Source organism: Rhinoderma darwinii, chromosome 5, assembly GCF_050947455.1.
Source record: "Rhinoderma darwinii isolate aRhiDar2 chromosome 5, aRhiDar2.hap1, whole genome shotgun sequence".
NCBI lineage: Eukaryota > Metazoa > Chordata > Amphibia > Anura > Rhinodermatidae > Rhinoderma > Rhinoderma darwinii.
Genome location: NC_134691.1, coordinates 42,632,956 through 42,659,779, shown reverse-complemented (window position 1 = coordinate 42,659,779; position 26,824 = coordinate 42,632,956). Strand labels below are relative to the sequence as shown.

Sequence of the window (26,824 nt, the reverse complement as noted above, 5' to 3'; positions counted from 1 at the left end):
AGTAAATCTAAGGTTACAAACCTCCCAAAAATGAATTCTAATTCAAGCTTGTAACGCAATAAAACAGGAAAAACTCCTTAAAGGAGCAGTAGTATTGTGTGCACTTATAGGGTCGCAACATTTTCCAAAGGAGGATTATAGATCGAAACACTGCAAGTACCAGACCAGCTTCAAGTCCAAATAAAAGTACTATAGATCGCCACGTCTTAAGTAGTTGAAAAGTTCATTCATAAAACTTTTATTCCACTTACATCAACTTATTACACATGTTCTTTAACAATTATGCTTGGATTGTTCATGAAAATTTTCATAAGACATTAAACAAAGCTAGCCATCATCTCAAGTTATTCCCCTGGTAACTATTTTGTATTGTAATTTTTTACAGCCACATGCATGTTAGGCAAGTATCAAAAACAAAAATAAAACTAAAAAGTTAAATATATGTGTTGTTTTTTTCTGCTGTGCTTGATATATAGTGAAATTATGGAATACCAAGCATGTATGTCTTTAATGCATCAAGTACTTCTCTCTTTTGATCTTAGGTTGTTTAAACAAAATTTAAATACAAATAAAAATGGAGAATAGCGACAAACAAAAGCAAACGTTAGCCGACCATAAGGAGAATGGAATGTGAACCGTCTTTTTTGCTCAGGATTTTGACCGGCTATCGCAGGGACCATTCACAAAGTATGTCTAGGCACAGGAGGAATCTGACTGCGGACCACAGCACTGCCCTCCAGCAATGTGCTAAGGAAATTAAGTCTCCGCCTACAGCGCAAACCAAACGTCCCTTACTTGCCATTACACAGACCAATATACAAGCAGTTCATGATGCTTGAATATGGGGAATAGGGGCCCTGTGGTAGCCCGCAATGTACCTGAAGTACTCTGCCAAACATTTAAAACATGTATAAAAATTTTGTATTCCCCATATTGGTCACCTTATGGAGGTGGGGAAATGAAAAACGAAAGAAAGAAAAAAAAAAAAAACAACCCCTCCCCCCCAAAAAAAATACATTTTTTAACTGGCCCGGCTCCCTATTAAACACAAAACCACATGGGAAATATAGAAATCCAAATAGAAGTAACATAAACCTTTCATAATTGTAAACAAAAAAAAATAAAAAATAATAAACCTATTTGTGGGACAGTAAGGATGACAATGGTCTATTGTGTAAATTTTTAGAATGAGGCAGACAGAAAAGGAAGGCCGATTAATTCTCTCCGCCGCATTCCCCTTGCTCAGCTTCATCCCCTTGAGTGTCTGATGTCCACAACTGAAAGTAAAGAGGAGAGGATTTAGTATAAACACCCAAAAGGAAATACTTTTCTTAAAAAAAAAAAAAAAAAAAGGTATTGGCTGCTTCTTCTTTATAAAGGGTAGCGGCTGCGGAAGACACCACCAGAAGAGTGAGCAGACTGGATTGGATGTCTAGGAAACCTACACCTCCCTGCGTCATACAGATTCCTAGGAGACCAGGCTGCCCGCTCTCCCATTGTCACCTTTAAACTTCTGCAAAAGTCATTGGGGATACCCTTTAAAATGGCCAAGACCATGAGTGGATCGTAGAGTAGGGACACACGTGACGGCCGCCGGTGGCTACAACCGAGCCGCAATGACCAAATGTTTTTGTAACAATTCTGAGCAGGGCTAAATGGGTTTGGGTTATTGCTCCATCGAGCCCTCTCCTCCTGGAAATCAGTGGCGGTCTTGAGAAAACTTCACCAATGTAATTTTCTCACTTGTACCCATGACATATCAGATTACTTGACTAGATTTTCTGTTGGCATGAGAACCCGCACCATTCTGGTCCATGGGCTAATGAAACACAATCTAGTGAATGGGGATGAGCTGCAATACCAGAGCGCCCATGGTCGAGAGTAGCGCTGTTTCTGGGGGAGGGGAGGGCAGAACATTATTTTATTTCTTGCTTATCTAAGCGTTTCTTCATCTTGATGGGAGTTGTAGTTGCAGAACAGCTCCGTGTTCCTATTGGGCTTTTGAGCTCCATTTTCAGTGTGGGCCGCTGTTGTCTGCGGTAGGTTTCTAACTGATCCCCTTGCAGGATTCTTCACCCGACTATCATACATAATCCTTACAACCCCAAGCATCAAGCAGCAGTGGGGTCAAGGGCACCCCTCAACAGCAGGGTTGTCCCAACCTGGTGGCAAAAAACCTGTCCCACTGCTGCAGGACTGGTGCTACACGATTGCATTTACAATTCAAGGCTTAATTATATTTTGGAAGTCACACAACCCCCTAAATATATTTTGTGCAGATATCACGTGGATATCTTAGAAATTTTGATCAAACAACTAGAAATTAACATTATTTTAAGAGCTGTGCCCCAGGGTGTACTATTAATATGCATGGCTAACCATGACTTTCACTTAAGCGGTGTGTCTATTGAACTGAACAGAGGACTCTAAAAAGGAAAAGTTTCCATTATTAGCTAACAGGGAACATGTGGGCTGTCATGTGGAAGCTCCTTCCCCAGTGTATGTCGCTCTCTCTTATGTACTAAACCAAGAAGGCAGAGACAGCACATGGAGCGACCACAGAAGATACATAAGGCCTTGGGCAGCCCGTACACATTAGATGTATGTCAGCCGTACCCACCATCTAATGTATATGGAGCCGCTCCAACTCTCCCCTGACGGCAGCGGGATAGAAGGATCGGGCGTGTTGAAATTCAACATGCACGACGCTTTTGTTTGCAAATAGATCAGACGCTGCCAGGAGTATGGCCGCGGCGTGTACACGGCTCCGTGTTGAAAGTACAGCCGAGCTTTGCGCGCATTTGTGAGTCATGAGGAATAGCGGTCGGCCAAATAAGCGATTTCAAGTTAATGGCCACTTTAACAAACATGGAGAAAGGAGGGAAGGACAAGCGAGCCGGTAAGATTTGGGTGACTCATGACAACAGAACTCCAAAATTATTTCTTGACCTTCAGGACATTAGAAGTTGCAAAAGTAAAAACTCACTGTCAAGTTGTCTCGAAGTAATTGCATTATTAACGTGCTATCTTTGTATGATTCTTCACTCAGAGTGTCGAGCTCAGCAATCGCTTCATCAAAGGCCTGAAATGAGTAGAACGTTATTGCTCCGTCAGAAAGAACGGCAATAATGGCGCATCGGCTCTAATGATCTTACCGTTTTTGCCAGGGAACAGGCTCTTTCTGGGGAGTTTAGGATCTCGTAGAAGAACACAGAGAAGTTCAGAGCCAGTCCGAGTCTGATGGGATGTGTTGGTTGCATCTCCATTTTACTGATGTCAAAGGCATCTTGATACGCCTGCTGGGACTGATCCACGATCGCTGGAAGAGAAGAGCGGATTACAATCTGGACACATGCGGCTATAGCGTATCAACACTTCTATACACAAATCACTATTTTGTACATACTAGAAAAAGGAAAGCAATGACCTGACTAGTTGCTACTTACAACTGCTCTACAATAAGCCTGCAATAGACGTCTGACACTTATTTTGTCTGTACATTATGTATGTCTGGAAAATCTAAAATAAAAAGAGCTGTTACATGGACATTACATGAGAAGCACTGGAAAAAGGAAGTGTGAGATTCATGGTGTAAGGAGATTATATATCTGGTCTGATGGCCACCACATCCACTCAATGCATGGTGGCCAGGATACCGGAGACAGCCAAGCCCACTGTGCTACCCGGTTTCCAGAATATCCTTCCCAAACTGGAGATAGGTGAGGTACCCAGGGCTGGTACCCGGCAGCCATCAGACATTTATGGCATATCTTATGGATGTGCCATAAATGTTTCAGATGGGAATACCCATTTAAGTTTTGGCACACACTCTCAGTGGACTTAAAGGAACACTCTAGAAAAAACGGACACGGTCATGACTAGTGCAGGGTCTGAGGGGGGGAGGGGTATTCCTTCTAGCTTTGTTTTTTGAACCTTAGTTGCCCCTTCATGCCCTGCATTAGAGATAAAGGACTTTTTCCTGGAGTGGCCCTTTAACTCAACACAAGACTATGAAAGTGATGCATGAGGAAAGCTGCATTACATGGTTCCCTTTGTCCTTTGTCGGGACTTAAATCTTATTAGCGACCCCATCTCCTAGGGAATCTTTACCGTATGGTGTGAGCTGCGCAATAGTTGGACAGAATACCAGTAGCTCTAGATCAATACTATAATACCATGGATGGCTAAATGGTAAACGCTGATGGCCGTCTTTTTAGATTGTGTTCATTATTAGGAGGTTAATAAAAGTTACATTTTAATCCCTTCCCGACATATGACATACAGTTACGTATAGCCGGGTAGGGGGAAGTATGGAACGGGCTCACGGAGTGATCCCGCTTCATAACATGCTGGTGTCAGCCGTATGTTACAGCCGACACTTCAGAGTAACTAGCGGCATCGCGCTCGAGCCCGCTAGTTTAACTAGTTAATACCGCGGTCAATACCGACCGCAGCATTTAAATCGTGAGAAAGAGGGGGGCAATCCCTTTTAACAGTTCATTGCGCCCCCCCCCGCAACCGCGTGGGGGGTGGGGGGGGGGGGGGGAGGGGGCGCGATGGTTGCTATGGCTGCCTGGGGGCCTAATGAAGACACCCAGGTCCGCCATCTTTGTACACCTATTAAGCCCTGCCTCTGGGCTTAATAGTTGCCTGTCAGAATCACATTAGTATTGCAGTATATCGTGCAAGCGATCTAACGATCGCTGGTTGAAGTCCCCTAGGGGGACTAATAAAAAAAAAAAAGTAAAGATGAGTTCGGTTTTTTTGTGTAAAAAAAATAAATTATATATATATTAAAAGTTCAAAAAACCCCCCTTTTCCCATTTTCCCCCTAGAGCATAGTGAATAAAATAAACATAATTGGTATTGCCGTGTCCGTAAAAGTCTGAACTATTATATCATTATTTAACCTGCACGGTGAACGCCGTAAAAAAAAAAACAAACAGTTTTTTTCATTTTCTACCAAACAAATATTTTTTTTCCCGTTTCCTAGTACATTATACGCCAAAATAAATGGTGCTACGAAAAACTACAACTCGTCCCGCAAAAATCAAGCCCTCATAGGACTATATCGACGGCAAAATAAAGACGTTATGGCTTCTGGAATGTGGGTAGGAAAAAACGAAAATGAAATTCTGAAAGTTGTTTACAACGGGAAGGGGTTAAAGAAGCTCTGTCACCAGATTCCCAAATCCCTATCTCCTATTGCATGTGATCGGCGCTGCAATGTAGATAACAGTAACGTTTTTTGTTTTTTTTTAACTTTCATTTTTGGCCAAGTTATGAGCAATTTTATATTTATGCAAATGAGGTTTTAAATGGACAACTGGGCGTGTTTTTTTTCGTATGTCCAACTGGGCGTGTTTTTTTTCGTATGTCCAACTGGGCGTGTATTGTGTTTTTAACTGGGCGTGTATTGTGTTTGTAACTGGGCGTGTTTACTTGTTTTACTAACTGGGCGTTGTGAATAGAAGTGTATGATGCTGACCAATCAGTGACCAATCAGCATCATGCACTCCTCTCCATTTACACAGCACAGAGTGTTCTTACTAGAACGATGTGCAGCCACATACACAAGTGTCCTGATAATGAATACACATGACCTTCAGCCTGGACGTCATGTGTATTCAGAATCCTGACACTTCTGAATCTTTTCTGTGAGATTCCAGCAAGCCACGCGTAAACTCGCAAGATTACGAGGTAAACGAGATTTCGTTTCCCTTGCTGGAAATCTCACAGAAAGGATTCAGAAGTGTCAGGATTCTGAGTACACATGACGTCCAGGCTGGAGGTCATATGTATTCATTATCAGGACACTTGTGTATGTGGCTGCACATCGTTCTAGTAAGAACACTATGTGCTGTGTAAATGAATGGAGAGGAGTGCATGATGCCGATTGGTCAGCATCATACACGTAAACACACCCAGTTAAAAAAACAAAAACGCCCAGTTGTCCATTTCAAACCTCATTTGCATATATATATAAAATAGCTCATGACTTGGCCAAAAATGAACGTTTTTTAAAAAAAAACAAACACGTTACTGTTATCTACATTGCAGCGCCGATCACATGCAATAGGAGATAGGGATTTGAGAATCTGGTGACAGAGCCTCTTTAAAGTAGGATGGAATAGGGGTTTTTGTAGCCCAAAGGCAAATAGTAACTGTTGAATAATTATGTCCTAAACATTATGTGGTCCATAAAACCAATATTTTTTGTAGCTCACATAGAAGCCCCTGCACAAGAGCACTATCGGAGGTCACAAATTAAAACAAAAACAGAAGATAGATATATTTGTCATCGTCGCATCTGTAAAAAGTCGGAATGATTCTAATATAGTGTTACTTTGCTATTTAGCCCACAGGGTGTACGGCCTTAATTTTTTTTTATTTTTAGAGCCGACAGATTATTATTTTTTTTGCGCACTTTAGCTTCAAATTAACGGGGGGGGGGAGATAGTCAAGTGTATGTTTGTTTTTAAAATAGTAAAACATAAAAAAAAACAAAAAAAAAAACACTATAAATTTGGTATAACCGCAGTCGTATTGACCCACAGAATGGAGTTAAGTCATTTTTACTGCACAGTATACAATGTAAAAAAAAAAAAAAAAAACAGAACAAAATTGAGAAATTGCTGCTTTTTGTTTTTTTTTCCATATTCCACCCCACAAAGTTTCTTTTTTTTCGTTTCCCAGTACATTAAACAGCAATAGCAACTACAACTCATCTCACAAAAAAACAAGCCCTCAGACAGCTAGGTCGATGGAAACATAAAAAAAAAAAAAGTGTTGTCTCCTGAAGACAACCCCTATCTGCCCTTTCAGACGACCTGTACACCATAACGGAGTCCACTGCCTGGGAACCCCCTGTGTGCGCCAGGTTGCAGAGCAGCTACCGTGTAATACGTCACCTCTGAGGGGTAAAGGTCTAGCTGGCGGCAATTTTGCTGGGAGATGGCCACCATATGGGAGGGGTTTTCTGTGGCACAATATATCTATCTATATCCTTCACAAAAAGGTAAAACCTATATTGTGAAGCTTACACGTCTGTACACACACTAACAAAGGTAAATAACAGCCATTACTTTTCTTGTCTTCTCCGCTAGCTACTTCGGCCAGGTAACGGTAATAATCTCCCTTCATTTTCAAGTAGAAAACTTTGCTTTCTGCTTGTGATGCGTTGGGAACCAAGTACTTGTCCAGAAGACTCTGAAAGACAGAAGAAAAAAGAGAAAGCTTTACAAACGGCAAATAATCCATCCAGCGCAGTGTGAGGGGGGCGGTCACCCCGTAACAGAAATGAGAAGTGTGCGCAGTACAATAATAAACCCCTTCACTGCTGTAGCGTATTTTGCCATTCAGAACTCCCCCAGGTTACCTCATTTTTTCATCGGTTTGTAAAGATCATGAGAATACCAGAAAAGGCTTTTTTTTTTTTATCTCCTCAAAAACTACAATCAAAAATAATGTACTGACACCAATGTGTGTGTTTTTTTTAACGCTTTGTATGCTTTTGCATGCTATATAATACATCATGTTCTCAGACAACCTGATCGCTAGGTGGACTATATTCATATGGTCTACCACTAGGGGGAGCTGTATTAGAGAGCCTTGGTTCTTACTAGACCAGGGACCACATCATAAATTCCGGGGATGCATTGGCAGAAATTCAGATGTGAGTGTATTTGAGGCCAGGACATCACTGTTACATCCTTGGCGGTGAAAGGTGTTTATAGGAATTTTACAGTTTCAAACACAATACACATGAATGTGCTCTTAACAGTAAAGACAATATTTTGTGCCAGGACCAGGCTCTGTAAGCAAATCCAGCAACTCCGCGACAGAATAACCTGTTGGCCCTAGCAACGTTTTATGCATGGAGGAGGGGGTTTTTCTCTTTTGGTAAAAGGAACACATCTACAGAGTTATAACTGAAATCACAGAAAGCCGAGCAAACAAAAACCCTTCCTATTGTAATTATTTTTGCCTGCACTCAAGGTGGTTGTCTAGACACAGTCAGGAGGTGACTACACCGAATCTTCCAGGGTTATGGACAACAGGGTAGCCGCCAACAGGAGCTACTAAGAGGAGGTGGAGCATAGCAATGATGTGCCAACAAGACTGCCCATGAGAGGATGGCCAGTGGCAGATCCGAGGTGATGAGGAGTACTAGTCCCCTCCCCCCCTGTGCCCCCGAGCTGAACATTGGCAGATGAAGCACCTTATAAGCTTTACATTTGGAGTAAAGTTATTTTCCAGAGACTCCTATGGCGAACTAATATCTAAAATACAGCCAGAAATTAAGAGTAAAAATAAGCACAAAGAGACACTGCTGGTTCAGATCTACATAGAGCACAAAGAAAAGGTGCTGAAACTGGCCATAGGTGTACGATTCAACATCTTATAATACGCTTGGTCTATGCGGCTATAAATGACCTGTTCTGAGGGATAGAAACCTTCTGCATATCAGTGAGAACTTATCGGAGGGGGGTACACGGCTTAAATAGTGGAGATACACCGCACTACTTGATGAAGCGCGTGTGTTCATTTCTCATTCTACCCTGACGACTCCATTTCCATGTGGAGTGTTCTACTGTAAAGAAATAATCTACTGGTCGACAGAATACAAGGTTATCCAGACCCTCCAAGAAAACTATTCCTACCAGTCACAGGCCATAAACATTATCTATAAAAACACTGACGTGGGACGCCATTTATATGCATACATTAGGAACACTTCCACAATATATTAAAGGGGTTGTCCCAAGATTAAAGGGTAACTAAACATTTGACATGTCAGAAGTTTTGATTGGTGGGGGTTCGAGCACTGAAACCCCCCCCACCAATCTCTCAAACGAAGTAAATGTGTCATTAAATGGGTGGTCTCATCGGAACAGACCCCATTCCATATACAGGTCAGGACTCCTCTATGAGCCAGAGGCGTATATGAGTGACCACAATGCAATACTAAATTTACTCTGCAGCGACTCCACCAATGGGGACTTAACCGGCAAATTCATGAGCTGGGTATTCCAGGAGCCAAATCCACTTCGATCAGCCAATCGCTCTCATATCAAAGGCATGGTTTGTCATAAGAAGAACCCTTTAACAGAAGACTACTATGTAAGGGTAAAGCCCCACAAAGCGGCATTGCCTGGCGCAGTTGTTCCTCTGCTTGTTAAAGGCAAAGCTATTTACCTGCAAAATCGTGCAGCCAATAATAAAGAACCTTATGGCCAAACGATCTCGCAGGTAAGAAGCCGTTTTACCTTTAACACTGCGTGGCCATTAACAAGCAATTTGACAACCATGAGGTTCCGTGGGGCCTTCACGCTTAATGGACTGCTCAGAGCCATGGCATTACCGTGATATTACATTGCATCTCGGGACGTGCAGGTAAAGACTGAAAAGGTCAAAATAAACCAATGACTATCAAAAATAAAAGATTCAGTTCCCTGACTCCAAATTTAGTATTTGAAAGCAAACAAATTTACATTTCCGTGTAAGGGGAACCCGCCATGCACATTATGCTGTGCTCACTCCACGCAGCATAATGTAGTGACAGACAGTGATTTCAGAGGTCTGTCACTTATGTATTAATGTAAACCCTTTTTTGAGAGCCGCCAGAGAGGAGGCTGGCATATTTAGGAGATGGCAATAGATCTGCCCACTTTCTGCTGGCTCCACCTACTAATGCTGATTGACAGATGTCCCCCCATTACTGTGCATAGGGAGACTCCAAGGTTCACATTGGCACATAAGTGACAGACTGCTGAATTCAGTAAGGGGCACAATGTAGATGACTGGTTCGCTCTAAAACCTCTTACTATACAGATGGTACAAAGTGGACTTTGTCATTGAACGGTCTCCTTTGTACGTGTGGTAACTATATGACTTGCATAATGCAGTCATGAAATCCAGAGCTTTGACCGGCAGAATAGTTTAGGCAGCTGGGCTCTTCTACCAGGCAAATAATACCCCATAAAACTTAAAAATGGAGATATGACAGATCCACTATTTGCAAAGAACAAAAAAAAGTCATGACTACCCCTGCGCACATGCCAAATGTATCCCTAGGGCTCCATTTACCCAACGGCAACTTTAGCCTCCGTAGAGCTGGTATACCTTTACTTTTTGCTGTAAAGAAAAGTCTAGTTGACTATGCAGAGGAATCCCGCATAAAAAAGAAAGTTTACCGTGCGGTTTACATATTTAATGGTAGTCTATGGATAAGACTGGAGCATCGAGCACATTCATTAAAAAAAATTTGCCATTTCAATTAAGCATTATTCTAATTGGTCAGAATCATGAAATCCATATCAGTCTCGCAGTTGCAAGTGGGGCTAATATCGGGGTGAGGGGAGGCGGCAGCAAGTGGTGTTGGCCGGGGAGCAGGACGCGGTGCTTTTGACAGACAGAGGGGGAGACCGCAGTAAGAGAGTCGTTTTAGCTTCCACTGTTATCACCCACCACATGGTATACAGGGCTGCATTTGCTCTAACTTTGTGGGGCTGTATGTTTTTGAAGTGTGATGAACCTCTGAGCCCGCTGTCCTATGAAAAACTACTGCTAGCACTATTACTATGATAAAATATAGGTCTGCAAGAGCGGACACGCTCCACTCTGCTACATATTTATGCAGAAATAAAGGATACATTCGTTACTTTGTGTCATATTATAGTTTACTAGCTTTGCCTAGAGCGCAGTGATTAGTATTTCCTAAAGCTTTGGGCATTTCTCACATTTTTATTAGATAGGACGGACCCGTATGGATTTGTTTTTTTGTTTGTACAATTTAGTTTCTAATAAAACTGTTTCATACACTGGATACCCCCACCAATAGGTTCCCTGATGAACCTGGTGACTACAAGGGTGAATCAGTGGAGCTTTTTGAACAAGGGCAGCTGGCAATGAATAGGTTGACCTGTTCGCGGTGAAAGTAGTGACTTTATTTTTTTTAATTATTAGTGTGGAGTTCGTGTCACGTTAGTGACTTGTTTACCTGTTCTTAGCTTATTTTTGGGCCCTTCTTGCGTATTACCTTGTATACCCCTCTAACAAGTGTTGGGCCATAATAGGGTGTTCGTAGGTGCAAGACGGGTGACTGGGTCACTTTCGGGGCTGGTACTCTGCCTAGTTAGGGACACATTAGTGGGGATAAAAGTTCGCTTTTTGTACCATGTTGTGGCCGTTTTGGATTTTTTAAACTATTTATAAAAAGTTAATTTTAATTGCAAACAAATTGTGATTAAGTTTTAATCAATGGGTGATGTGTGCCATTTTATGCGTATATAGTGACAAGCTAGAGCCTTTGCGCAATGGTTCCTGATGTACACATCCGACAGGCTGCTTAAACGTGATGTGAACAGGGCCTTAGTTACGGTATTCAGTTCCAGTTTTCTTCTTCCTAGCAGATCCAGCTGACTTCTGTCACTAAAGCCACCTGCACACAGTCGTATTAAGGATCCAATCCGTGTTGTACGGATCAGTAATACAATGACCGTAGAGCTTTATGGACCCATACATACCGCCGTGTTATAGAGGCACAGCATGTCGGCTCAGAAGGACACAGTCTCTATGCATGGAGCCTTATGAAACATTCTGTTGGTGTGAGCAGGAAGTCCTAGAAAATAACACTGCAACAAACCCCTACTACTGTTTAATGGCAGGGATCATTAGATCATATAGAGTAATACGAGTTTGCATCTAAGGCTTATATCACAGTACGCAAATGGCTCTGTAGAGCCCAGAAGATGTCAGATAAAAATGACGTCCTCTCGGGGGCAGGGATTTCTTTTCAGTAATCTCACTGAAGAACTCTACAATCAATCAATCCAGCCTGAAGAGGGGACAGGATGCAGTTATTTGCAGTTGTTGGCCCTTTAAATATTTAGAAGTAGGCAGAATATGTGAAGGAACAGCTGACTCTGGAAATCCTAGAGGAAACATCAGGTAGAACACGGCTGCTGTGTTGCTAGGAGGAATATTTGTCAGGATTTCTTTAGGAGTTGGCCGTATTGTGGTGACGGGAATATTAGCGGGTCACCCGGCACGCCCTGTGACACATACCCTCACAGATCCACACACAGCAGCCAGAGAGAACTTTGTACTGGCTGAGGAGGAGAAGATTTCAAACCTGAAATTTCAGAGCAGCACAAAGCCTTTTATTACAAGTTATGTGGACACAAGTTCCTAAATACGGAAATGAGAACATTGGAAACCTAGTCCGCAATAATCAGGCAACCCCTCCCCCCCTACTCATTCTCCTCCTGAAAACTAAACTGGCCAAACACAACATAAGTCGGCCAAAATTGCAGATTTGACCATTTCAGACGATTATTGCATTGAACACTTTACTTAATTGTACACGAAGGCAGATTTCTGCATGCCGAAAAAGTGATAAGTCACATTGGATATTTTTAAAACCACGTCCCTAATTTGTGGGTTTAGTCAGATTAATCGTAATCTTAATTGCAACTAAACTTTTGACATGTCAGAAGTTTTGATCGGTGGGGGTCCAAGCACTGAGACCCCACCGATAGCTAAAACATAGCGGCAGAAGAGCTCAGGTGAGCGCTGTGCCGCTTCCGTGCATGACCGTTTTCCTCAGAAAGCCGATCAGAAACAAAGCGGCATAGCGCTTCTGCGTTTTCGCGATCGTTGGGGATCTCAGGGCTCGAACCACCACTGGTCAAACTACTGACATGTCACTGGTCTAACAGATACAAGACTTTGGGGTCGTGCCAAGTTAGACAGCTTATCAGTACACAGACATCCGGATACCTAGAACAGACATGATACTTGTGTCGGCAGATCTTTGGCTATGTTGCTTGCCAGATGGTGAACACCTGCTCAAGTGAGACCCGTCGGCAAGCCACGTGCCAAGCACTCCAACGCCTCCATTTTATAGAGAATGCACGATCAGAAGCTGGTTAGTGATGCCATGTTCATTATAGCATTGGCGACATATGATCTTCAACTTGTTTCTATAAATAAAGTTTGTGCTACTTTTACTATTGTTGTGTGTATCGGTGTACATATAGGAGTCTTGATGTATTGTGCATCTTGTGCGGTATTCAGCTTAGCACCTCCTTCAATATTAGCTTGTAGTAGCGGTGCAGGCACACTTTTTTGTTGTTGTTGCAGATGATGTGCATAACCTATCTTGTGTTCCCGAGACAAAAGAAACACCATGCTTGCCGTCGCAGTCCCCATTAAATTCTATGGAGACTGCAGCAGCTGGGAGATCAGTGAATGAGGTCGCAGGACCCCCATTCCCGGTAGGAGAGTGTCCCAAAAGTGGAACATACACCTTTCAGGCGTTCATGGCATATCCCTCTAACCCCTTTCAGGAAAGAACATTTGTTTTTATGCTTTTGTCCCATCCCCCCCTGCCTTCAAAAAGTCAGAACTTATTAATTTTCTTGTTGACAGTCATAAGATGGCTTAATATTTATGGGACAAATGATACTTTCTGTTGGTACTATTTAATATTATGTGCCATGTACTGGGAAGCTGAAAAAAAAATTCAGAATGGAGTGAAATTGAAAAAACAAAAACAGCAGTTCCGCCATTTTCCAATGGGCTTCATTTTTACGGTGTTCACTGTACGCTAAAAATGACTCGTTCGCTTTATTCTGCGGGTCAGTAGGATCACGGTGATACCAGGTTCATATAGTTTTTGCTATATGTTAGTACCTATTTTTTTTGTTGTATCGCCATATTGTGACCCCCAGAACTTTTTTTTATATTTCTGTGTACAGAGTTGTGTAAGGCATCTTTGGGAAAGATAACGTTTTTATTAATACCAATGCGGGGGAACGTCGAGAATTTTGATCACATTTTATTCAATATTTTTGCGCGGTTGGAGTGGCAAAAAAAAAACCTGCAATTCGGCCATTTTGACCTTTTTTCCCCGCTACAGCGTTCAGTTTTAGAAAAATATTTTTATCATTCGGGCATTTTCATAACGTGGGGATACCGAATGTTTATTTTTATAGGTGATTTAGGGAGAGGGGGCAATTTTAATTTAAAACTTTTTTTTTTTCACTTTTATTTAGCCCCCCTAGGCTTGAACCTGTGATCATTAGATCGCTTATGCCATAGACTGCAATATCACAATATAGCAGTCTATGGCAAAATTAGTGCATTGTGGCAGGTCTCAATAGCAATCTTCCTATAGCAGGGCTGGGAGCGTTCACAAGGCTCCCAGCCCTGCTATAGGAGCACACGGGCTCCGGCGAACTTGTCACCCGGGAGCCGGTCCCGAAGTGAAAGGGGCAGTAAAAACCTCTCAGATGCCAGTGGTCACATCTGACACCAGCATATGAGGGGTTAAATGCTTGCGATCAGTAACACAGCAGAGACCCGGCGGCCATTTTTAAAAACCCTTTACCGACGCAAAAAGGCATATTAGCGACGGGAAACTGTTAAAGCATATCCTAATAAAATTTGGTACCGCACGTGTGTATGAAAGATACTGGTCAGCTGAACAGGTTTGTGGCCACCGGACGCCTTCAGAATCACCTTAGAAGCTCTATGGGCGGTTGGCGTAAACTATTTTAGCTTGAAGATGCCAAACGTTCACATGCTATACCAAATACAATGTGTGCAAGGACCCAGGACCAGTCATCTGAAGTTACCCTGATGGGTCATTGGAATGGAGTGAATCACCAAGATTGTTTCCTAGTCCATCTGGATGTGCATCTTTCCCACAATGGAACTAGGAAGCATTTCCTGTTGGTCTTTTGCAGGGGGCGATGTGCTGCTAATGTGCACAACATCTGTGCGGCGGCAGCCAATCAGCACTCCTCTAAAGAGCGAAAGGAAAATCCATAAAAATAGACGGCGGGAGAACTGGCATGCAAATAACCGGATTCCAGTGAGCATGTGCAGACCGGACCCTACACAATGTGTGGTGAGGATGAACATCCACATTTTTGGCAATAGGCTAGTGCAAAATTATTGAAATATAAAAATAAAAAAGCGTGCAACGTGGAAAGCATTACTAGATCTGGACCACCAGACTTACTGCGCAAAACAGATCAAATATCGCAGAGAAAAATCAGTTATTTAAAAAGGACCGTAAAATTGCTGTAAATCTAATTCAGGACTTTATAACCTGCACTAAAAGGATCCCAAAGTTGAGCTCTTGGGGATCACGCCGTATGGACTTGAAGCCAATGAATACAGATCTCACTAGGGATGTAGGACACGTGCACGTAAAAAAACAAAGCCATATAGCCCCGTTGCATATGATCTCAATTTGAGGACTAAATAGAAAAAAAAGCAATTCATTAAAGAAAAAAAACAAGAGAAAACCTGCAGCAGAATATCAAGATCACCCAAATTCTTCTTTAGTCAGGTCATACAGAGAGATCACGGACAGGAACCCATGATCAAAAACACCCACAGGTACCAAATATGAAGAGATGCCACTCCTGAGGTGCTGGCGGAAGATTTCCATCCCTATTACAAGTGACGTGTCACCGATCCTCAACATAGTAACGATGAGGACCCCCACCACACCGTAAAATGCCCTGTAAAAAGTCAGTTTAGTAACCATTTCATCACGAATAGATGGCCCCAGCAGGGGAGACAATGTGAAGCAAGGGGGACCTTCCTTTTAAAGATCTAGTAGCCTGTAAGAGGAAGTAGGAGGGAGGTTGAGCAAGAAAGGTCTCTTACCAGAACATCATTACAGATCTCCCTCAGCTCTGTCTCAATCTTCTCCCGGTATTCTCGAGCCATCTGCTGCTTTTTGTCACTGCCTTCTGTCTTCTGCTCAATACTAGAGATGACCCTCCAGGACGACCGGCGGGCACCTACTACATTTTTGTAGGCGACGGACAGAAGATTCCTCTCCTCGTTGGACAGTTCACCACCTTCTTCCGTCACCCGCTTCATGCAGGCGGCCATATCATCGTACCTCTCTGCCTGCTCAGACAATTTGGCCTTCTGTACCAGCTCGATTTTATCCATGGTTAAAGGTTCTAGGGAGAAAGAAAAAGACGAAACAAGTTTAGAATCGTACAGAAACAGAAAACAACATTTTAATTCATGCACAAAGAAAGATACAAATCCTAGTAAGTAAACAGATTTTTCTCCTCAAATTTTTTATATGATGTCAGGCCTACAAAGTGTAGCAAAAACCTAAAAACTTGAACCGAACAGCTACTCTCCTCCATTCTGCAGAGTAAATACCAAGTACAGGTAAAAATAAGAGGGGGTGTTGAGGCTGCTTTTAGATGACTGACATGGCTCCATGTAGAAGCCACACAATGGTTTTGGAAATGTTTCTTTGCTGCTTTGTCCTGACTGGATCCGAACCTATTCTTGGTGCAAAACATAAGGCTGTATATGAAGTGTATGGCCAACCATATACAGCATTTATATAGAGCTGCATATAGAGTTTGGCTGAGTTCCTTTTAGCATCGTGTCCCATAAGCTCCATTATCTGCATGATATATTGCGGTACTATGAAAGTAGCACTCACTGTTCATGCGAAGCACAGTATGGAAATCCCTTGTAGAAAACCTACATTATCTGTAATGCAATAGTAGTAGGCCTCATGCACACTTACATTGGCCATCGTACGGCCGATAATGACAGATGCGGGAAACACGGACCGCACACGGATGGTTTCAGTGTGCAGTCTGTTGTTTCATGGACCAAATGAATGAAAAGGCTGAGACAGTTTCGTCAAAAAAGCGGACTTGGGTAGGACCTGTCCTATTTTTGTCGGAATGGCCGCACGGTTACATTAAAACAATTGAAGTGACCATGGCCCCATTGAAATGAATGTGTCAGGGTGCTATCAGTTAAAAAAAAAAAAACAGATGGCACCCTGAAGAAAATACCTAAGTGGGCATGAGGCTGTAGAGTTTTGCACAGTTGGACATTTCCATAGACCTCAATAGAAAGAAAAAAATAAATAAATAAAAAAGGCAAAAACCCCAAAAGGTTGTGTCCCGGCAGTAAATATTTAGGCGCACTGGCTCCAGACCAGGCCTGATATAGAACATAATTGCGGTGCGATTTTTGGAAGGAAATTCCGCTGCGGAAAAAAGCTGTTCATACTTACCCCCTTCCCTCCTTTGACGTACACTCTGGCCTTCCTGGATGACGTTGCAGGCCATGTGACACTTCAGCCTGTGATTGACTACAGTGGTCACATGGGATAAAATGTCATCCCAGGAGGCCGGACTGCAGGAAGGAGGGAGGGCATTCTGGGTAAGTATGATTTTAGTCCCTGTAAGTATGTTAGTCACTGTTCACACAAAGGAATTTGCAGGAAGAAAAAAAAAAATAAAAATTTGCCTCAAAACTCCTTTGAAGATTTTGACCTGCCTACACTTTCTTGCTGCAGTATTTCAAAGAGGCTCTGTCACCACATTATAAGTGCCCTATCTTGCGCTGAATTACAGCAGTGTTTTTCATTTAGAAAAACGATCATTTTTGACGGAGTTATGACCTATATTAGCTTTATGCTAATGAGTTTCTCAATGGACAACTGGGCGTGTTTTACTTTTTCACCAAGTGGGCGTTGTACAGAGGAGTGTATGACGCTAACCAATCAGCGTCATACACTTCTCTCCATTCATTTACACTGCATATGGCGATATAGCTATATCGCTATGTGCAGCCACATAAACACACTATAAAGTTACTCATGTGTCATGACAATGAATATACATTACCTCCAGCCAGGACGGGATGTCTATTCAGAATCCTGATACTTCTCTGCACTTCTCTGTGATTTACAGCATAGCAGGCGTAGTCTCGCGAGATTACGCTGTAAACTGTCATTTACAGCGAGATCTCGCTGTGCTGTAAATATCACACAGACGCTACAGAAGTGTCAGGATTCTGAAAACACATCACGTCCTGGCTGGAGGTAATGTATATTCATTGTCAGGACACTGCAGTAATGTTAGTGTTTGTGGCTGCACATAGCGATATAGCTGTGTGTTGTGTAAATGAATGGAGAGAAGTGTATGACGGTGATTGGTCACTGATTGGTCAGCGTCATACACTCCTCTCCACAACGCCCACATGGCCAAAAAGTAAAACACGCCCAGTTGTTCATTAAGAAACCCATTAGCATAAAGCTAAAATAGGTCATAACTCCATCAAAAATGATAGTTTTTCTAAATAAAAAACACTGCTGTAATCCACATGAGGGTATGTGCACACGATGAGAGGCTCTTAGTCTGAAAAGACAGACTTTTCAGGAGAAAACAGCTGCGTCGTTTCAGACGTAAATGCTGCTCCTTGTATTATGCGAGGCGTGTGTGACGCCTGTAATCTTGAGCTGCTCTTCATTGACTTCAATGAAGAACGGCTCAAATTACGTTGCAAAGAAGTGTCCTGCATATAATGATATAAGTGTCCTGCACTTCTTTGCCGAGGCAGTCAATTTATGCGTCGTAGTTTGACAGCTGTCAAACGACGACGCGTAAATTACAGGTCGTCTGCACAATACGTCAGCAAACCCATTCAAATGAATGGGCAGATGTTTGCTGATGTATTGTAGCCTTATTTTCAGGCGTAAAACGAGGCATAATACGCCTAGTTTACGTCTGAAAATAGGTTGTGTGAACCCAGCTTAACAGCGCCGATCACATCATGTACAATATAGTCCACGTATAATGTGGTGACAGAGCCTCTTTAAGCATGAAGCTAGAGGCATTACCTCCAATGACAAGGATAAAAATCAAGTGATCCCCCCCCCAAAGCATAAGGTTTTAACCATACGAGTAAGTGGCTCTTGAGATTTGTCCAGCCCCAATCTAAACAGCGCAGCTGCCGTCATTGAATTGCATGAAGCCGCTTTTACTGTTAGAGCCACAATACTCTGATAACTAAATTACACCAACTAATAAACTCAAGTAGTAACATGTCATTCAGTCAGAGAACTATAAAACACCATTTAACAACTTCCTAGCCATTATACAGTAGCAAGGCTCCATTACATGAATGCAAAGAATAAAATAACCAGTAAAGTAATATTCCTTTAAAGGCTACGTTGAGGCATTTTCCTTATTTTTTTTAATAACTAGGTCAGTGTGTTTTGTGTAACTTTAGTGTTTTTAAAAGTAAGACAATTTTAAGTCGATACAGCGGTTCTGTATTCTCTATACAGAACCGCTGTATCGATCGCTATTCATTGAATCCGTCAGTCCCGCAGACCTGTCAGCGTGTCCTGCGTGTCTCGGACACACAGGATCCACCTGTAAACTATCACATCTATGTCATGAAACTACAGGTGGATCCCGAGTGTCAGAGACACAGGACCTGCTCTCACTGACCAGTCGGGTCTGCAGACCTGATGGGAACAGGATTTAGCTCTAGATACAGCTGTTCTGCATAGAGAATACAGAGCAGCTGTATCTAAAAAAAAGTAAAAATAATTTTTAATAAAAACTAATTAAGTTACAGAAAACACACTTTTTTCTTTTTAAAATCAATAAAACACCCCTCAAAAAGGTTTTTCATAGCCTTTAACCTGCCAGAGAAATAGTTACCCAGATCAGTTAGGGTATGTGCACACACACTAATTACGTCCGTAATTGACGGACGTATTTCGGCCGCAAGTCCCGGACCGAACACAGTGCAGGGAGCCGGGCTCCTAGCATCATACTTATGTACGATGCTAGGAGTCCCTGCCTCGCTGCAGGACAACTGTCCCGTACTGTAATCAGGTTTCAGTATGAGACAGTTGTCCGGCAGCGAGGCAGGGACTCCTAGCGTCGTACATAACTATGATGCTAGGAGCCCGGCTCCTTGCACTGTGTTCGGTCCGGGACTTGCGGCCGAAATAAGTCCGTCATTTACGGACGTAATTAGTGTGTGTGCACATACCCTTAGAGTCGCATTTAATTGTGAAAGGCATTTTAGCAAATGGGATCTGAAGTCTGAATGACATGAGAATAAAAGATCCCATACATAATAGATGATTCGGCTGACCATCTAACGTGTATGGGGGTGCCTCAACTATCCCCCAATATGTCAAGGGAAAGAGATCTCAACATGCCTGGTACTTTGATAAGCCATTGCTAAAAGGTGTCTGGCAGCGGCTTATTTCTCCCCCCCATTGACACGTGCATGCTCGGCCGAGCCTAGGGTGCATATGTATAGGGGGGATGGGAGGCATAGCGGTCAGCTGACCGCTATCTAAGGCTACATTCACACGGGCGTGACAGATTTACACGCGTAAATCTGGTCCGTGTGCGTTGGGTTATCGCATCTGTGCTTTGCGGGTGGCATGTGTTTTTCACACACTCGCAAAGCACATTTTCTTTAATAGAATTGATGTGCAAATTACACGGATGTGCATCCATGTGCTGTGCGTGGTTTTCACGCACCCATTGACTTCAATCGGCACGTAGGTGCATGAAAACTCCTGCATGTGTGAACCGCTCCCATTGAAATCAATGGGTCGGTGTGCGGTGCGGGATTCCATAAACAGCACACGGACGAGGTTCACGTGAACGGGCCCTAAGGTGTATGGCCATCTTAAAGCCACGTATTACACCTGCATATGCATCATCAATGGGGGTACCAAAATAGGGAAATCACAGAATAAAGCAAAAAAAAAAGTTGAGTTCACTATAGAACTATTCAATTGGGATTCCCAGATCACAGACCCCTCAACGCCATCTGACAAATCTCCTCCCATAAAACGGTGGCAGGACTTTCCATGAACGTGGTCAGACCTACACATGTCCCCTCCCAGGGAATCTTAGAATAGCTAGTAAGAAATGTAAGAGCGTAACTAAACTCACAAAACCTGTGACACATCAGAAGCTTTGATCAGTGGGGGTCTGAGCCCTAAGACCCCCACAGATCGCTAAGACAAAGCGACAGAAGCGCTCAGGTGAGCACAGTGCCCGTTAGTTTCTAATCGGCTGTTTTCCGAGGAGAGCAGAGCCGATCAGAAATAAAAAGGAGCACAGTGCTCACCTAAGTTCTTAGGTCGCTTTGTTTTAGAGATCGGTGTGGGGGGGGGGGGGTCTTCGTGATCGGTGTGGGGGGGGGGGGGGTCTTCGTGATCGGTGTGGGGGGGGGGGGGGTCTTCGTGCTCAGACCCCCACTGATCAAACTTTTGACACATCACAGGTTTTATGAAAATTCAGTTGCACTTTAACCATATCGGCCTGCGATGCGATCTTCTAGTTATAGTCTGATATCACAAGGTGCGATGAAGTTGTTGTGTAAGCCTCTTAGAAGGGGACAAACGTTCCCCAAGATACTCACGGACAGCTCCACACATAACCAGTGTACGGTGTCATGGCCAGCCCCATATGGCTTACTGGCGCACACAAGTCATCTATGCTTCGCTCCCGCATGGTCCTCACAATTATCGGCTGACCATACACAGAATTGATGATGGATTTTGTATGTGGTCTAAGTCTTCCGGGGGGTCATGTCCACTACTTTACTCTCTAGGGACGTCTAAACATTCACCGTTATGGGCCTAAGTTGGCCATACACTGGATTAGTGTTGGAAAAAAAATGGCAATTTTAGAAGGATCGCCCAACTATCGAATACGTAAGCGGAGGTCCACGTGGTGTTGCTGCTCATTTTTGGTTGAATGTCAGGTGGATGGGAGGTGGGGTGAGCCAGTTACCACGATTATCTCCATCACTGTTGGGTTGATCAAAACCATCTCATTCTGTAAAGGATGTGGTATGACTGACTACGAAGGAACTGTTTTTTGGTAGTAAAACTATTGCAAATAAACTTGCACAACGTCAGCCTGACTAAAAAAAACAAATCTCAACTTGCTCATTGAGTGTAGTGCCATGCCAAATTTTGGCTGTTTTGGTTATCGACATGTGAAGAAGGTTAACATGGAAGACAAGAACATGGTTTGCTCGTTCTTCCAACCTTTCTACCTAAACACCCTCCAAGTATCATGAGTGTCCTTCATACCGAATGTCTACAGGTCCATATACAGTGTGAACATAAGAGAAAATGTATGTCCTTCACCCCAAAAAAATATAAATTGTCCAGTTGTGGAAAAGTTAAATGGATCATCAATGGATAACAATATAGACGTCCAACCGTGGTTATCAAAATATAAACCATTTTAATCCAAAGTGATAAATATTTTTTCAATAAAACGGAAACATTTCTATACAATAAAAAAAAAAGTGAAAAATGCTGCGTTACGTTACTGCATTACTTAAGAACTCGTATTATATAAAAGCGTGGGGTAGGCGTTGACATACCATGGCGTACACCTCCAGCAATTAAAAGGGGAAGTACAACATTTCACCGCTCAGTTTATCCCATTGCACTTGCAACATCCAGATACACGTGCAGGCAAACATCCTCCGTATAACCATATATCTTAGCTGTATACTTCCAATACCAGTCTACAGCTCAGCTTCCCATAGTCACTAAGGGTTAACCCTGAAAGCGTGGTTCACACTTGTCACACGCCACAACCTACATGTCATTATCACCCATGCCGCACGTATATTTTCCCAGTGCTATCCCCTCCCCCTCAATTGCATTGCCAGGAATTCATATTACTTTACCATGCTGCAATTTACTTTTTCTTTTTTTTACTCCCATGTCATACTCCGGAGCCTCTGTGTATCCTCAAATCCCCTCCTTTATCCATAATCCGGGGACTGGTGTACATATAAGAGCTATATCCTGCTGAGCAGAGGCCATAGGCGAGCCAATCCACTAAACTGTCAACCCTTACACAGCTACAAGCGTGCAGGCGTCATCATATCCAGCAGCCGCAAGGTGTTTTACATGTACAAACAGGAACTACACGTATGAAAAAAATTTACATCCACCACGCCCCACACCAGGCCGAGATATTTGGCGGTATGTCCTTTTTACGAGCACATGCTGAAACTTAACTGAAGCCTTAAGGGATCCAAAACGTGGAGTCGGGTGTAACGCACCAGCAGAACATGCGAGGTCCCGACTAGAGTCCCTGCTGCTGCTGCGGTGACAACTTTAATCCCGGCTGCAGAGGAAGCCAGCCAGGTCTCTCCCGGTCACCGAGCAGCCCATGGGGTGGGGGTAGGGTGGCCTGCAAAATACCCAGTCTGATAAGGATCTGTAGGGCCCCACCCGGATCAGCCGGAGTTACCTGTTTGTAATGTATCTGGCTACACAGCTTTATACCGCAGACATCATCTAGACGCCCTAGCTTTATAGCAAGGGAGGTGGCCCCCAACTAATTGTAGAGGGCAGACATTTCATCTCCAAGAAAAAGGGTTTATATGAAGATTAAGCTCCACCCGGCATTGCATCATTGTAATCCATGGCTAGCAGCCATCTCTCCATGTGTTTGCAGGGCAGGCGTGGGGGGGACTACAAAGTCCATCTCAACCCTCCATTACTCAACATCTCCACCATCCACGCTCAAGAAGAGGTGCCCAGGTATTATAAAGCAGATCTAAAAAAAACAAGACGTCACATTCACCCAAACCCTATAGCCCATCTGGAAATCCTTAAATGAACATCCTCCCTAAGGATAGGCATGGTAGCCCCGCTCTTCCGGGAAGGATCAGACCAAGGATTTTGGAGAATCTCCAGGCATCTGTCACAATCTGTACCTCTGTCCTTCTCCGGTAGCTTCAGATGAATAAGGAGCCTACAAGACATTACCCAGATGAACACCTCCCTTTCCACCCCAAGTATCTGGAATGTGTGGGGGAGGTGCCAGGCAGCTTTGCACAGGTCTGAAATTCTCCTCTGGTCACTTAGGGCATGGTCCACATTTATAACACCGCCCGCAGAGACCATCTAACGCAACACCCGCAGTTATAAAATCTGCACACACAGCCGGGCATTGTTCTTCTGCCGGGTCAGCTCGGAAGCTATGCAGTAAAACGCCTACCACCGACATGAGACGCTGCACCACATATAGGGCTGTGATACATATACCGAGGTCACCGTGACCTTAATCCCCGCAGTAGATCAGGCCCAGGGCCCTCATATATAGGATCTAACCACCATGCAGGAAAACGGATGCAATCAGCCCTGATGTAACAGCCGGACTCACTGCTCCGCTCTCCCACAACAGGATTCCTTTGTGAGGGATGGGGCATGGCCACTGTCACCTTGTCTGTTCACCACTGACCCAGCGGAGAGGATGATCGCACAAGAGACACCTCCCTTCCTCCCCGGGGACGAGGGGGCGGCCTCACCTGTGCTGCAATGTCTGCAACAAAAAACTGCATCAATGCAACATGGAGAGGGGGGGCATGCAGGAGCCGGGCAGATCAGTGCACAGTATAGATCTATAGGTTACCGGATGGAACTGAATGGAGAGGAGGCAGCATAGCGCCAGTCTATGAGAGATCCCAGATTACCCTATAGAGCGTGCACTGATGGGTTACCCCGATGCAATAATCTATGGACGCAACGTTACCGGTCAACACTGATTGGACGATTTTCTCAGCCATTGTAGTTATTAGAAAAGCAGATGAGAATTTCCCATGTGGGGCAAAAGCAAATATCACGTATTTATGGACGATCAAAAAGATATCCGACCGGTGGTCTGATCGGGGGAGGTCTTCACGTCTATGGCAGATAGGGCAGAGCGATGAGATCAGACTACAACCCATATATGGAAGGAGGGGGATGCCGGGAGGAGGGTCCTCAGCTATACAGAGACATTCTGGGGACAATGGCTTCCTCTGCTCTAAGGCGACCCGTGGAACTACAAGTCCCAGCATACCCCGACAGACAGAACTAGGCATACTGGAACTTCCACAGGGACTCTAGGTAGAAAACTGCAGCCTGCCCAGCCCAACGTAATAGAGAGCGGATGGAGGAAGGCGAGCCCTGCGCGGCCCCAGCCCCCTCCCTGTTCTACGAACAATGCTTCCTCTCCGCCATTACCCGGGCCTCCCCCTCTCGCTTCCCCCACCCAGTCAAGCTCAACCCCCGTGGCAATGATGCCTCAGCCCCGCTGCTATTACCTGTGTCAGAGAGGAGAGAGCTGCAGCAGGCGGTTGTCGGGTCCCCGGGCTGGGTGAATGCGCTTCTCTCAGGCTACTGCCGCTGGGAGAGTCCGGTCTCTTCCGAGCGCTCAAAGCTCTAACCGATCCACGGGGTTTCCTCCAATCGCTGAGCAGGGGCCGGGGAGTGACGTCAAGCGCTGCTATAGCAACCGCTGACTGGGTGGCATAATCACCGCCTGCTCCCACCCTCCCTCTAGGCCTCGGGGGCGCGCAGCGGTGGAGGGTGGGGTGCTCGTTCTCGCCGGTCTGGCTGCACAGTCACTGGCCTGGCCCTGCTGCTTCACAGGCCGGCGGGGAGACGTGTGGTGACTTGGACAGGGAGGGCTGGTGGCCATTATAGTGAATGAGACAACACTGTACTTCCAGATTAAGAAGGAAATGCCATATTTGGCTCGTTATAATAATTCGTGTAGACTGGGGGAGGGTCACCGTCCCCCTAGTGAGGTGAATGCCAGCCATGTCTGAAGTAGAGCATTACACCTGCAAATTAAAGGGGAATTCCATGCTATGAAAAATTAAAGGGGTTGTCCAAGAGAATGCATAGATAGCCCCATGTTAAAAAAAATAAAGTCTCCAATATACTTACAGTAGAAATTCTGCTTCGCTGTTTCCACGTGTTCCATAGACTATAAGGGCATGTGCACACGATAACGACAACTAGAGAAAACAGCTCCTGCATTTCAGACATAATTGCTCGTACTCGCGTTTTGCGAGGCGTCAATTACGGCCGTAATTTGGAGCTGTTCTTCATTGAAGTCAATGAAAAACGGCTCAAATTACGTCCCAAGAAGTGTCCTGCACTTCTTTGACGAGGCTGTTATTTTACGCGCCGTCTTTTGACAGTGACGCGTAAAATTACAGGTCATCGGCACAGTATGTCGGCAAACCCATTGAAATGAATGGGCAGATGTTTGCCGACGTATTTGAGCCGTGTTTTCAGGCGTAATTCGAGGCTTAAACGCCTCGTTTACGCCTGAAAATAGGTCATGTGAACCCAGCCTCATGGTTCCTCAGCTTCAGTCATCGTCTCCTACCCTGATTATAGAGGACACAGGACACCTCCAAAATCCATAGTCCCAGCACTTAGACCCCCTCCGATTTCACATCTATCACCTATCCAGTACTGTGCAGTACATCTCCTTCAACCTGGACAACCCCTTTAAGCTGGCCAAAGGCAATCCCACTTGTCGAGCCAATCAACTGGGGTTATGTAGAAAGCGGCAACCAAAGACTTCTGGTGATCAGAGATCATCGCTCAAAGAGATTTACAACATGTTGTAAACTGAGAAATGAGCGTCATACTGATAGAAAATGATCAGACCACCTCTCCTGGGGCAGCAGGGGTCCTGAGGACGGGCAGATGTCTCTTGACGTTGTTGGTGAGACATCCGTCTGTCTATGGCCGGCCTGAGAGGTTATTCACACCAACGATGTAATCGGCCGTGTGGCGACCGTATTTTTATCGGCCGTCATACGACTGCATTAAAATCAATGTTTTTCTATGGGGCTATTTACACGGCCGGTTTTTTTTGTAACGGATCGTATGAATGGCCTGTGAAGAAATAGGACATGTTCTATTTTTGCCCTTTTCGTGGATCCCTCTAGGCTCAAGTCTATGAGGGATCTGTGAAATCGGGTCCCGCACGGATGCAAATCGGCCGTGAAAAACTACAGTTTTTCACGGCCGATTTGACACACGTTCGTGTGAATAAGCCCTAAGGCTGGATTCACATGGGCGTTGCGCATCTCGGACGTGAAAAGCTGCAGTTTGTCACATCCTAGGTGCATCCTTCATATCACACATCCCCCAAAGACTTGATAC

The 26,824-nt window shown here is 44.2% G+C and overlaps 1 protein-coding gene across 2 annotated transcripts; it reads right to left on the bottom strand.

Moving 5' to 3' along the window:
* Positions 1 to 211: 211 nt before the first annotated feature.
* Positions 212 to 25,116, bottom strand: YWHAZ (tyrosine 3-monooxygenase/tryptophan 5-monooxygenase activation protein zeta). Of its 2 annotated transcripts, none has more exons than XM_075825905.1 (6): positions 24,961 to 25,116; positions 15,688 to 15,992; positions 7,086 to 7,209; positions 3,156 to 3,319; positions 2,987 to 3,082; positions 212 to 1,277 (listed from the first exon to the last, which is right to left on the bottom strand). In XM_075825905.1, exons 2-6 carry the CDS (start codon positions 15,979 to 15,981, stop codon positions 1,215 to 1,217), a joined length of 741 nt encoding a protein of 246 aa, XP_075682020.1. In that variant the 5' UTR covers positions 15,982 to 15,992; positions 24,961 to 25,116; the 3' UTR covers positions 212 to 1,214. The 2 variants fall into 2 exon arrangements, with proteins under 2 accessions (XP_075682020.1, XP_075682019.1); XM_075825904.1 differs by lacking the exon at positions 24,961 to 25,116 and adding an exon at positions 24,408 to 24,492.
* Between the last annotated feature and the right edge of the window lie 1,708 nt (positions 25,117 to 26,824).

Coding starts and splice junctions, on each gene's coding strand:
- YWHAZ (XM_075825904.1), bottom strand. CDS start 24,441: ATGGCTGAGAAAATCGTCCAATCAGTGTTGACCG. Junction 3,083..3,155: donor CCTGTTCCCTGGCAAAAACG/GTAAGATCATTA, acceptor TACTCATTTCAG/GCCTTTGATGAAGCGATTGC. Junction 1,278..2,986: donor TACTTCGAGACAACTTGACA/GTGAGTTTTTAC, acceptor CTTTACTTTCAG/TTGTGGACATCAGACACTCA.